At 43.3% G+C, this 14,777-nt stretch overlaps 1 protein-coding gene across 2 annotated transcripts in view; it reads left to right on the forward strand.

The window, feature by feature from the left end:
- POLA2 (DNA polymerase alpha 2, accessory subunit) overlaps positions 1 to 14,777 on the forward strand; it is a 143,499-nt gene that overhangs the window by 69,067 nt on the left and 59,655 nt on the right. For both annotated transcript variants that reach the window (XR_012236563.1, XM_073604936.1), the window contains exons 7-8: positions 354 to 547; positions 12,500 to 12,588. Coding sequence is in view for 1 of the 2 variants with exons in the window: in XM_073604936.1 (XP_073461037.1) it covers positions 354 to 547; positions 12,500 to 12,588 (283 nt within the window). In the remaining variant the exon portion in view is untranslated. The remainder of the gene's footprint in view (positions 1 to 353; positions 548 to 12,499; positions 12,589 to 14,777) is intronic.

Raw genomic sequence — 14,777 nt, forward strand, 5'->3', positions numbered from 1 at the left:
TCTGTTTGAATCGCAGAACATACCCCAACAGGCAATGTGAAAATTTCAGTTTCACATAGTCAGACACTGCACACACAGTTAGATGTTATTTGGTGCCTTTACAGCCGCCTGAATCACTTCTACTACAAAGCCTGATGACTTACTGTAAAAAAAGTAAACCACCTCCTAGCTACTATAGTGACCAGGTGTTTGTTTACATCTCAGTGCTGCCACCAATGTTATTCTTATGTCTACGAAAGTGAAAGGGTTAAATGTTATAATTTTGGTTATATGATAGGTAGGCATTTATGACTTTAGAAGCACATGGTTAGCATACTTATTTAGACTAAAACTTGGCTTATTTATTTCCACAGTGCCACCCCCTCCCAGAAATACAGCTCTCGAGGAAACCGTGGAGAAGTGGTGACATCTTATGGTGAGGTACAGGGAACATCATGGAATGGTGGAAGTGGCAGAAACACCTTGGTAAAACTTATCACGCTGCAAGAGGAGTCGCTGATTAAACCGTATAAATACATGTTCCAGAAGCTGAATGACATCCGGGATGGTAAGATGAATTAGGGCTTTCTGCACAGAACTCATTCACCAATACAAGTCCAGAATTGCTACTTACTTATCATTAGGGTCATTCAGATGCCCAAAGCAGTGTTATGTAATGTCCTTTGTAATAGTTCAGCAGATGCGTAATGTGGTCAAACTCTTTGGACATTCGCGATGGGTATGGGCTTTTTGCTGTATATAGCATAAAAAGGTGCTACATTCTACTATCCCAATTATAGAAAGTTTTTATATGTGCATAAAAGTTCCCCTTCCAAAGTCCATAAAATATGGAAAAAGGCACATATCACACATCACACATGTAGCTCAATCTATACCACACCCATCATTACCTTTTTGGTTGACTAGTCTGACCTGTGGCCATCATTAATGTACATAATATGGACAGAGCTGTTTATCATAGTTGTATACCTAGGCAAATGTTCAGTACCCCTAGTATGCAGGCATTGATTAAACAAGACAAAGAACATTAAGTGGAAAAAATTAAGTATTTACCTTTTTTTCTTTTTATTCATTTGTAAACCCCCTTTACAAAGCAGAGATCTTGGAGAATTAATAACATAACATACAGATATCAATTGCACGATATAGGGGGGGGTGACAGGAGGCAACACACCCCTCTCACCACGTATATTGCCCAACCTTAAAGCATCTGTTATATAGAGGGGGAGGTCAGATCGGATCAGTCCATGGTTGCCAGACTTTGGCAAATTTTTGGGGACACCCTCTACTTTATATAATGTTAATTTATAAAGAGGTATAACCGCATTTATCGAGTTCTCCCAGGCTCTTATTGTAGGGGGGCGACGAGATGTCCACTTTAGAAGGATCACTTTTTTAGCATAGAACAGTAATAGGGCCAATAATATTTTGGTATAGCGAGCTCTCTGTTCGTCGTCTTGAATACCCAACAGAGCCAACTCAGCCGATAGAGAAATTTCCAACTGGAGTCGGACATTCACAAACTCCTCTATAGCGGCCCAGTATCCGGAGAGTCTAGGACCGTTCCAGAACATGTGAATATAGTCACTGTCCGGTGACTGGCACCGCGGGCAATCCGAGGTTCTCTGTGGAAACGTTCTGTGCAGTCTCTGAGGTGTGAAGTATATCCTGTGCAGGAATTTGGTTTGGATTAATTTATCCCTAGAGGAGATCAGTATTTGAAGACTATTTTCAAAGCGCTCTTCCCATGATTCCCTGTCTAAGGTCGGAATATCTGTCCTCCACTTAACCCACAAGGCCTCCATCTTGGGCGAGTCTTTCTTAAGTAATGTCAAGTATAGCGTAGACAAGGGCTTATGCAGAGCTTCTTGTGAGAGCAACTCCTCAACTGCATCAGCCTGAATACCAGGCGGGACCGGAAACTGCGCTTGGAATGCATGTCGCAGCTGATAATAGCGGAACAACATCCACCCTGGGAGATTATGTTTAATCGCTAGTGCACGGAAGGGGATAAGGGATCCTGATGCCATAATATCTTTCAAGACCTTGACACCAAACCTGGCCCACACCTGCGGATCCGGAATGGTCCGAAAGTGCGGGAGGGTTGAGTTCCCCCACAACGGGCAGTATGGCGACCATTGGTTGGTAGCTAAAAATCTTTTCCTAGCTATTCACCAGACTCGCAAAGTAGCTCCAGTAGGAGCAGGCAAAGAGGGGTACGATGAAGCCCCGCGATAGGCCAGATTACTGAGTTCAGTAAGGGATCCCACGATGGCCGCCTCAAGACACACCGCCGCGTTGGCCCTGGATTGTTCGAACCACCACCTGACCGTGACCAGGACGGCCGTCCAGTAGTACACCATCAGGTTACGTAAGGCTAGGCCTCCATAACTCACAGGGAGCTGTAAGGTAGATCGTGCTATACGTGGAGACGATCCCCTCCACAGAAAGGAGCCAATACACGTATCTAGGTTCTTAAAAAAAGCTTGGGGTATCCACGTTGGGCAATTTCGAAATATATAGTTTAGCTTGGGTAAGTATATCATTTTTAAAATATTGATCCTCCCATGGAGATTCAGGGGCAAATTGGCCCAACGGGAACAGTGTTCTTTCAATTGCGCAACTATTGGAAAAAGGTTGAGGCGCTGAAATGCCTGGGGCTCTCTCGCAATCCTTATACCAAGGTACGTAAATTCTTCCACCCATCTCAATGCCGCCTGAGGTGCCAGCTCTTTCGCCCGCCCATCTAAAGGGAAGAGGACTGATTTGGTCCAATTTATACGTATCCCTGAGAATTGCCCAAATTCGTCAAAGGCCTCAAGATCAGCCTCAAATGAGGCATTGGCATCTTGCAGGTAAAGCAGGGTATCGTCAGGGTATAGTGATATCTTCTCCTCCAGAGGGCCAAGCTTGAGTCCAACTATGCGGTTGGATTCCCGGACCAAGATCGCCAGGGGCTCCAAGGCCAGTGCAAACAAGCTGGGAGAGAGGGGGCAACCCTGCCGAGTGCCCCTCTGAAGGAGAAAGAAATCTGAAAGGGTATCATTTACTCGAATCCTTGCCCTAGGGCCTTTATACAGGATACTGAGCCATTGCATGAAACAAGGTCCTATTCCAAATTTCTGCATTACCGCCCACAAATACTCCCACTCAACAGAGTCAAAAGCCTTCTCTGCGTCCAGAGAGGCTATGACTCTAGTTCCTCTATTATCATGGGCGGCAGCCAGATTCAGAAATAAGCGACGGATATTGATATCGGTGCCCTTACCCGGCATGAGACCAGTCTGATCGATCTGCACTAGGTCTTCTATCACCCTACCAAGTCTAATAGCCAGTATTTTTGCCAACAATTTAGCATCAGCATTGATAAGGGAGATAGGCCGGTAAGAGGCACATTCCTCAGGGTCCTTGCCAGGCTTGGGCACCAATACCACAATCGCATCGGATAATGAATCTGGGATGGATCCCAGTTCAGCAGACTTCAGCAGTAGAGAGGTAAGCCTGGGTGCCAGGAGATCCTGATATGTGGCGTAGAATTCAATGGGGATGCCGTCTGGTCCAGGGGACTTCCCAGATTGCATAGCACCCAGTGCCTCCTGGACTTCCTCTAAGGAAATGTCCTTATCCAGCTCCTCGCGCTTCTCAGCTGCCAAGGAGGGAAAGGGAATCCTCTCCAGATACTGGAGCAGCTCAACACCGCTGAAGTTTGCTCTAGATGAATATAAATTCTGATAGAACTCAAGGAATCTTGCATTAATGTCAGCCGGGGTCGTCAATAGACGACCATCTAGCGCCCTCAACCTTCCAATATGGGTCATATTATTCCTTCCCTTTGCTAACCAGGCCAATAGCCTTCCATTCTTATCACCGAATTCAAATACCCTCTGTGCACTATCCAGCATAGATTTTTGAGTTAGCTCGACTCTAAGAAGGGACAGTTCCCTCAGAGTCCTGCCAGAGCACATAGCAACTCTGAACAGGGTTTTGTATATACTCCTCTTCCTTCAATTTTGCCTGCATCTCCAGATGTCTCAGAGACTGCACAGAGCCACGCTTCTTGGCTGCTATGCGGGTCATGTACTCCCCCCTAAGCCAAAACTTAAAAGCGTCCCATTGTACCAGAGGTCCAGTGGACCCATCATTGTTTAGCCAAAAATTACATAAAGCCTCAGGGAGCTCTTCTTGAATGTCAGGGTCCATAATCCAGTATTTAGACAGCCTCCACACTCTCTCACCCACCACATGGGAGGGTCGAATAGTAACCGATACCGGAGCATGATCCGAGATACCTCTGGAAAGGATCTCAGAGGATTCAATCCTCCGGAGTAACGCAGAAGAGGCAAAAGCCAAATCAATGCGGGACATGGTCCGGTATGTTGTAGATAGACATGTGAAAGCCCTATCTGAGGGGTGATAATGGCGCCAAACATCTGTCATGTGGAAGGCGGAGGCCCAATGAGAGAGTCCATGCTGGGGTGGTCCGGAAGCATGGAGTCTGTCAATGTCTCTGGAAGGGCTAAGTTAAAATCACCCATAAATAATACATTTTCGACATTGTATAATGTGACCTTTTGCATAAGTTCGTGAAGGACAGTAACGTCTGCCGGAGGTGGCAGGTACAATCCCACTATTACAAAAGGAATTTCTGAGATAAAAGCATGTAGGAGGATGTACCTGCCCCCCGGGTCCAACCTGACCTCCACAATCTGAAATGGAAGGGATCTATTCACTAGTATGCTAATTCCTCTTGCATAATTAGAGTATGGTGCATGATAATGCGCACCCACCCAGGCCTTTTTCAAACTAAGAATGCGAGAGCCAACAAGATGTGTCTCCTGGAGTATACACACTTGTGGGCGGAGTCTCCTCAGGAAGGCAAATACCAGGGAGCGCTTAACCGCCGAGTTAAGGCCTCTCACGTTCCAAGATACAACCAAACACTTAGCCATGGGAGAGGTGCAGCAATAAAAATAAAAAAGATAAAATGTTAAGAGCATCTGGAAGCAATAATTTCAAGGGGGGACTTTTCCCTCCCGGGGCATACTGGAGATCCATAACCCACAGAACCCCAAAAAGATTGAGTTCGGTGTTATAGGGATATACCAACATATACTTGCATATAAAGACCAACCGTAATTTGCATCTACATTCATGAAAACAGAAATAATAAGTAAAAGCAACAAAAATAACGTGGGTGCCCAAACATGAGCATCCCCAAACAACCCTGCCCTCCCACCCCATGCACCTCGGGAACATGAGGAGCATCTGGATCCCAGAACACCCATAACACTAGAGTTAGTAACCTAAGTTAGGGTTGTGAGCTTGGGTAAAGACCTCACAACTTCCCTGATAACCAGGGGTTATGTGTGAGTGTGGCGAGTTCCTTCTTAGAGCTAGTGGAGTGAACACAAAAATAAAAATACCGAAAAAGAAAAAGAAAAAAATAACCAGGCATACGCAAAAAAGAGAGTTGCAGCATTCGCCTGCCTAAACAGGGGCACATTCTTAGAGTCTTTTACCATAGAATGGCATCGTCCTCGTCCAGTTTCCCTCTCCTAAAAAGATCGAAGGGTTCCATATAGACAATTACAGTGTAGTCCCTACCGAAGACAATCAACTATCGAGTACTGACGAGCTGTGATAAGGATATATTCCGTGCTTCAAGGACAGGCACTCAACTTGCACTAAAGGCCGGCTAAGCGGAACAGCAGGAACCGGGGACATCTTAACATAATCCATGTCAGACACGATTGTTGCAACCGGAGCACAAGCCCCTGACATATGGTAACGGTCAAAGTCAGGAAACACACAGGAGAAATCGGTTTAGGAAGGCAGGAAAACATTTTAGCTGGTAAATCAGTGCACCGACCTTGCAGAGTAATCCTCTTATGGGGGCAGAGTGTCCAACCAAGCCAATGCATCCTTGGGGCTAGTAAAGAAGCGTGCCGTTTCCCCATCAATCACCCTTAATTTGGCCGGGAATAGGATACTGTATTTTATACCTTTCTTCCGCAGGGCAGCCTTTACAGCATCAAAGGATCTCCTCTGTCGTTGTGTTTCCATTGTATAATCCGGGAATAGTAGGAGTTTGGTGTTCTGAAAGGGTAAATCTCCCGCAGCACGAGACGCCCTGAGTAATTCGTCACGGTCCCGAAAGTTTAACAGCCTGAGAATGAAAGTTCTTGGAGGGGCTCTCTCAGGGCCAGGTCTTGGCGGCACTCGGTGGGCTCTTTCAACCGCAAAGTAAGGGGAGAGCTGAGCCGTCGGTAGCAGGGAGCGCAACAGACCCTCCGTGAACTGTGATGGGGAACGGCCCTCCACTCCCTCCGGCAGGCCTACGATCCTCAAATTGTTCCGGCGGCTCCGGTTCTCGGCATCTTCAGCTCGGTATTCGAGCGCCTTAACCTTAGTTTGAAGTGTGCGAATGGAAGCAGCATGGTCGGTTACTGTGTCTTGCACCATCCCAACTCTGTTCTCGGCCTCCGTTACTCTGGAGCGGATCTTGTCCTGATCTTGCCGAATCAGGCCGACATCCAGCTGCACCTCTTCTATTTTTGAAGCCAAGGTGGATTGGCAGGAGGTAATGGCAGCTTGGCGGGTTGTAATAGCCGCCATGATCTCTGGCAGTCCCGGAGACGCCGACCCTGAGTTCGCCTCGTGTTCTGTTTGCGACGCCATATTGCTGTGGCACGCGGGAGATCTTGTGGAGCAGGGGTTTGAGACAGTCTCTACAGGTATATCAGGGGGAAACTTTAATTTCTTGCCCCTCTTCTGGTAGCCGGAAGCTTTAGAAGGCATCCAGGGATTATTAATTCTCTTTTTTGCAGATAAAAGTAGGGAAAACGGATAAATTACCGGATCACACTCCAGGAGAGCTCAGGAACACGTCCGCTCAGTCTTCCATCCCGGCCACGCCCCCCAGGTCCGCCTTTAAAACTGACAGGCAGGCCTGATCGGACAGCACTTGTAAAAGGGGCCTTAAGTGTATAAACCACTACATAAATATAAATATGTAAAGTAAGGCGCTATTACTATACTTGTGCATACAAACTTAACAGATGTGAGAAACCTATTTGTGACACTGAAAAACATAAAATATATATAACAGTTTCATAAATCAATAATCAAAAATACTCCAAATTTTCTCAACAAAAAATCCTGATGTCAGTGTTCACAAAATCTATAACCTAGTTTGCACTATTTCAGCAGATAACTCCTGTTCAATTCACCACTGTCCATACACACACACACATATATAATAAAAATGATGGGACCGATGCTCTGGTGCAAATTTTCTTTTACTTGAAGTTTCCGAAAAACATGAAAGTGCAGACGTGCAAGCAACTGTACTGTATCTAGCATAGATCGCTCTTCCTCAGGCTTCTCTGGCTGTGTGTGAAAAACCTGACATCCCTTTCCTTTATCCACACCCAGCAAGGTACCACACATGTATACAATCTAATCATCACCACTAGTGACTAACAAGATCCAAAGGTTTTAACCCCCTCCATGTCAGAGAAAGCAAAAGTGACATTATAAAACCATAAATCAACATATGTACACAAGAAAACTTATCTACATTTAGTTACAAAAAGTATCACATAGATTTTCAAAGATGTTGCTTGCACGTCTGCACTTTCATGTTTTTCATGTTTTTTTGGAAAGCAAAAAAAAATTTGTATCAAAGCATCGGTCCCATCGTTTTTATTTATCTATGGTGGAGGATCGGGAGTCCACCTTGACTGTGCTTAGATTAACCAGAGGACTAAGAAAAGAAGGTAACCCACCTAAGTTTTGATAGATAGATAGATAGATAGATAGATAGATAGATAGATAGATAGATAGATAGTGTGTTTATACAGTGCCTTGAAAAAGTATAAATACCCCTTGAAGTTTTCCACATTTTGTCATGTTACAAGCAAAAATGTAAATGGATTTCATGTGGTAGACCAACACAAAGTGGCACATAATTGTGAAGTGGAAGGAAGATGATGAATGGTTTTCAAATATTTTTACAAATATCTAAAAAGGGTGGCGTGCATTTGTATTCAGCTCCCTTTACTCTGATACCCCTAACTAAAATCTAGTGGAACCAATTGCCTTCAGAAATCACCTAATTGGTAAACAGAATCCACCTGTGTGTAATTTAATCTCAGTATATGTGAAGCCCTCAGAGGTTTGTTAGGGAATCTTAGTGAACAAACAGCATCATGAAGGCCAAGGAACACACTAGACAGCTCAGGGATAAAGTTGTGGAGATGTTTAAAGCAAGGTTGGGTTATAAAAAAAATATCCCCAGCTTTGAACAATTTACGGAGCTCTGTTAAATCCATCATGGGAAAATGGAAAGAATATGGAACAACTGCAAACCTACCAAGACATGGCTGTTCACCTAAACTGACAGGCTCGGCAAGGAGAGCATTAATCAGAGAAGCAGCTAAGAGGCCCATGGTAACTCTGGAGGAGCTTCGGAGATCCACAGCTTAGGCGGGAGAATCTGTCCACAGGACAACTATTAGTCATGCTCTCCACAGATCTGGTCTTTATGGAAGAATGGCAAGTAGAAAGCCAGTGTTGAAAGAAAGCCATAGGAAAGCCCGTTTGCAGTTTGCGAGAAGCCATGTGGGGGGACACAGCAAACATGTGGAAGAAGGTGCTCTGGTCAGATGAGACCAAAATTTAAGTTTCTGGCCTAAAAACAAAACGCTATGTGTGGCAGAAAACTAATACTGCACATCATCCTGAACACACCATCCCCACCGTGAAACATGGTGATGGCAGCATCATGTTGTGGGGATGCTTTTCTTCAGCAGGGACAGAGAAGCTGGTCAGAGTTGATGGGAAGATGGATGGAGCCAAATACAGGGCAATCTTAGAAGAAAATCTGTTAGTCTGCAAAAGACTTGAGACTGGGGCGGAGGTTCACCTTCCAGCAGGATAACGACCCTAAACATACAGCCAGAGCTACAATGGAATGGTTTAGATCAAAGCATATTCATGTGTTAGAATGCCCAGTCAAAGTCCAGACCTAAATCCAATTGATAATCTGTGGCAACACTTGAAAATTGCTGTTCACAGATGCTCTCCATCCAATAGGACAGAGTTAGAGCTATTTTGCAAAGAATGGGCAAAAATGTCACTCTCTAGATGTACAAAGCTGGTAGAGACATCCCTAAAAAGACTTGCAGCTATAATTGCAGTGAAAGGTGGTTCTACAAAGTATTGACTCAGGATGGCTGAATACAAATGCACGCCACACTTTTCACATATTTATTTGTAAAAAATGTTGAAAAGCATTTATCATTTTCATTCCACTTCTTAATTATGTGCTACTTTGTGTTGGTCTATCGCATAAAATACATTTACATTTTTGGTTGTAACATGATAAAATTCACAAAAGTGAGCACACCCCTCGCATTTTTGTAAATATTTTATTATATCTTTTCATGTGACTCAGTGTCATATTCAGAGGTTGTCTTTGGAAAATAGACGTATGAGTGCTGCCTGCATTGCTGCAGAAGTTGAAGGGGTGGAGGGGTCAGCCTGTCAGTGCTCAGACCATACGCCGTACACTGCATCAAATTGGTCTGCATGGCTGTCATCCCAGAAGGAAGTCTCTTCTAAAGATGATGCACAAGGAAGCCCACAAACAGTTTGCTGAAGACAAGCAGACTAATGCCGCGTACACACGGTCAGACTTTTCGACTGGACTTGTCCGACGGACAAAATCCGGCGGACACTCCGATCGTGTGTGGGCTTTACCGGACCTTCAGCGGACTTTTCCAGTTGCAAATCTGACGGACTTTAGATTTGGAACATGCTTCAAATCTTTACGTCGTAACTCCGCCGGACCCAGAAATCCGCTCGTCTGTATGCTAGTCCGACGGACAAAAACCCACGCTAGGGCAGCTATTGGCTACTGGCTATCAACTTCCTTATTTTAGTCCGGTGTACGTCATCACGTACGAATCCGTCGGACATATATATATATATATATATATATATATATATATATATATATATATATATATATATATATATAAATGTGTGTGTGAAATAGTCCCATGCGCCACGCCTTATGATATCAGTTACAACTTCTTCACACCAAAGCAAAGTTCTCCACCACCTTTTAGAGCCTGGCTTTGAGAGGTGGAGATTTACCTGGACAACAAGGAAGAGATCATAGGTCCCTACTTTTTTATTTATTTATTTTTTTTTTTTAAAGAAGTTAACCAGCAAGGCCCCAATGAAAAGTAAGAACAAGGTTGGCATGGAGAAAACGCAGAAAATATAATTAAACGGTCACTATAAAAATACAAATGTAGCCTACCTTAAAAAGTTAGCTTCAGCCAGAAACCTGACATTCTTTTTCATTCACGATGCCTGGGGAGTATATGGTCACCCTCTCAACATCTGGTACTGCAGGCGGACTTGCTTAATTAGTTTCAGGCCTGGCTTTCTGCTCTGAGTTCTGACCAGTGTAAGTAGTAGGTAGGGCAGTGTACAGAGGTTAATGGTAGGGTGGGGGTCAGCAGAGCAATGTACAGGGGGCTCTAGAAGGTCAGGAGGGCACAGTATGGGGGGAGTAAGGGGGACATGCCACTGGAGGCCTCAGGGGTGGCACACCACTGGGCTATCAGGGGGCACATTGCTGAGGAGTTTGGAGAGCACACCACTGGGGACTCAGGATAACAAAAAAATTGTTACCTGATGCAGAGGTGCTACAGTGGCAGATCTATCTGTCCTTGTGCTGACCCCAGCCAGCCCTCCTCTCTCATTCATCCCACGTGATCTCACCCATAAGCGCCTTGGATGGACTGAGGAGGAGGGAGGGGACAGCACAATGCACACCAGCTTGGGTGCCTTCTGAAAGAGCCAGACCCTGGCTGCTGTCATCGGCGGCAGATGCTTTCCTAGCTCCGCCCACACGCCTACATTGGCGGACGATTCTTTCCTTGCTCTGCCTGCCCGTTGTCATTGACGGCAGAGGCTTTCCTCGACCCGCAGCCCCGAACTTCACTGGATAGACAGCAGAGGCTTCCCACTCACTGCAGCCACAAATAAGCAAAGGGCATGCTGCGGGGGCGGGGAATGTCTGTTGGCTTTTGATGGGTTCCCAGCACTCGCGGCTTTCCTGCACAGCTTTGCTAGTTGTGGGTCTGCAAGACAGGGACAAGCATGCGATCGACGGGTTGCCGACCCCGGCTTTAGATTATATCAGCAAGGAAGATGAAGTGAATTCAGAGCATAATATGCCCTCCTGTACAGCTCCTCCCACACATCCAAACAGGAATCATAAATCCAAAAATTATAGATCGATAGTGCAGCACGTTTATTAAAATACACCAAATAAAATCAAGGCAGTCAAATGCACTCACATTATTTTGTGCCGATACCGGCACCAGCTCAAACAGCCTGTATTAACCGCTTTCTGCCCCGCCATTCTCCAAAGGGGTTCGGCGTACGTTCCACTTATTCCGGACGTGATATCGCCGACAATCCAGCAGCGACCCGATCTTAATGCATTTCATCAAAAGGCGTTAACAGGAAGTCCGGTCGCCATTTTACTGAAGTCTAATACACCCAATAATGAAATGTGATTGGACAATTCCCGATTAATTATAGGGCGCAAACCAGATTGACTCGTTACATTCCAATACACTGATTTTAGTGGGTAATCCATATTATGTTAATACTATAGTGTTGTGTGTGCTAGAGCCATTTGTGCACAATTATACAATGTATCAAATACATCAGACGTTTACATAAAATTGCATATATTAAATACATCAAGCTCTTACAAAATAGCCTACCTATATAGAAAAATAAATATGTAAAAAAAGTATATTATCCTAAAGCTTATTATCTTTTCTTTAACTGAATTTGACATTGAGAACTCAGAGCTGCCATCTAATGTTCATTTACGCAAAGTACACGCTAAAGTTGGTAAATCATTTAATCCCACTCTCATAGATCTAGTCCTTCATATTTAAAGTGTTTTATAAGATTAATCAATAAATATCCTCCATATTAAGAACCTATATTGAGTACTTAAAAATCATTAAGGAAGCAATTTAAATCCTCTATTTTGAGACCTGCTGCACTGAGTGTGTCTAACTGGTAGATCCACCTGGTCTCATTTTGAGAAGTATGCTTATGCAAATCACTACCCCTCAAGTATGTATGTATGTATGTACTCTATCTATTCCATAGAAACTAAGTTTAGTGGGATCTTTATTATGCATTAGAAACTTAGTTTCTATGAAATAGATTGAGTCCCTTCTGAAGGAGACTTCAAGAAAGATTTACCACAGGACTTAAAGGATTTTTCAAGTAAACCAAAAATCCCCCCTTCTTTTTTTCTCCAGTAACAACAATTATTTGATAAGTAAAAATACAACAATACATCTCTGGAGACTCATTAGTTATGTCAGGAATTATTTTATTGTGTAGCCGATGTTCGTCCCCCTTATTCCGCTTTATTTTGTGTTCCCGCTAGTTGTAAACAGTAAAATTGAAGAGCTTGGTGAAGCACTGAAGAATCATTACCACATTGAAGAATTTACTTCAGTATCTTTTCCAGCTCAAGTAAGTCTAATGTTTATTTATATACATACAGCTCTGCAGAAAATATCAAACACTTGCTTGTAAAGAAGTATGTTCACATCATGTAGTTAGCTGGACCCTGTAGAACTTCATTGCAAGGATGCCCTGTTCTCTTCATGTTTTTGATTTTCCAGCGCAGCGGGGGTTACTAGTGTCAGGTCTTCTGTGAAAAACTTCCTGATGAGGACCCGCCCCCTCATGCTCTTGTATTTATAAATGTTCTTTCATTGCCTCCACTGCCTGTAACAGTATCTGTGAATGGAAGAGAGTCGGAGTCACAAGTTTCTCTCCTCCCTTCGCAGATCCTGTTACAGGCAGTGGAAGCACTGAAAGAACATTTCGCAATGGGGGAGGAGATAGGAGGGAGCGGGTCCTCATCGGGAACTTATTCACAGCAGAGTCACAGAAGACCTTAAGATATATATATGTGTGTATGTATGTGTGTGTGTGTGTGTGTGTGTATATATATATATATATATATATATATATATATATATATGTGTATATGTTTGTGTTATTTTTATTTTATTTTTTTATGGTTAAACGACAGCTTTAACGTTTTTACCACAAAATTCGGCTGCTTTTTTATTCGCTAAAGCTCAGTAAATTTAAAGAGGAAGTAAAGTCTTCCTCTTTAATTGTACCTACAGGTAAGCCTATAATAAGGCTTACCTGTAGGTACTGTAAATATCTCCTAAACTTGCACCGTTTAGGAGATATTTACGCTATACGCTACCACCGACGTCATCGGCGCATGCGCACTGAAGAAACAGCCCACTCGTGCCATTTCTTCAGGGCCCGTGCCGTGACCGGTGGCTCCCGTGCGCATGCACGCGAGAGACGTCATCGCGGCTCCGGCCAATCGTAGCGTTGGAGCCCGCTAACCCGGGTGTAACTCCGGGAAAGATGTCGGCCGTATCTGCAGTGCACGGGGCGGCACTGCAGGATTTTGTTCTGAGGTAGGTATTTCATAATGAGCTGGTATGCGGTGCATACTAGATCATTATGCCTTTTTGTCTTGCCATAAAAATGGCATACATTTTTCCCATTTTTGTAGACGCTATAACTTTTGCGCAAACCAATCAATATACGCTTATTGCTCTTCTCCTTTTTTTTTTTTTATTTATATATATATATATATATATATATATATATATATATATATATATATATATATATATATATATATATATATATATATATATATATTGGCCTAAATTGATGAAGAAATTTTGTTTTTTTTAAAAACATTTTTGGGGATATTTATTATAGCAAAAAGTTAAAAATATATATATATATTTTTTTTTTTTTTCAAAATTGTCGCTCTTTTTTTTGTTTTATAGCGCAAAAAGTAAAAATTGCAGAGGCGATCAAATACCACCAAAAGAAAACTCTATTTGTGGGAAAAAAAGGACGCAAATTTTGTTTGGGTACAGCGTCGCATGACCGCGCTATTGTCAGTTAAAGCGACGCAGTGCCACATTGTAAAAAAGTGCTCCGGTCAGGAAGGGGGTAAAATCTTCCGGGACTGGAGTAGTTAAGCCAAGTTCACATGAATGTCCCTTTTTGGATTTAGATCTTTTTTTCAAGCCTAAAATCATTCTAATTTGACAGGTGTGTAGACAAGTGGCTGAATAACCACATGCCATAACAAATTAGGACAAAGTATCTGTGTCCTCATAGATGTACATGGGCTGCCTTCATGCAGCATCTGGTAGCTCAAGATTAGGGCTGAAACAACTAATCGATTAATTGACAACTAATCGGGCGGGGAGGCCCAGGTCTAAAGCTGTGTAAGGGGCCCAAAAATTTCTGATGGCTGCCCTGACTGTACTTAACGCACAGCAAAAAACTGTGTAGAAACAGATCAAAAGCAAACTGCATAGGTGTGTACCGAGCCTTATGCTGGCCACACGGATCAATTTTCAAATGAGAATGTTCATATGAAAAATCTTTGTACATTCGCTGAATGAAAGAATGTTGTTTGAAATTTTCACTTCATTTTAAAACACTGTTAAAAGCAATGTAATTTCTAAACGAAAACCACATACACTGTCTGAAAATTCCTTTGACCAAGCAGTTTTCTATTATTTATAAATTTTCCTGTCACTGTGGTTGAAAACAAACGTCGATTTGACCCCACTAACGATTTGATAAATTGAACGAACGTT

The sequence above is a fragment of the Aquarana catesbeiana genome, linkage group LG11 (assembly GCF_042186555.1).
Source record: "Aquarana catesbeiana isolate 2022-GZ linkage group LG11, ASM4218655v1, whole genome shotgun sequence".
Lineage (NCBI taxonomy): Eukaryota > Metazoa > Chordata > Amphibia > Anura > Ranidae > Aquarana > Aquarana catesbeiana.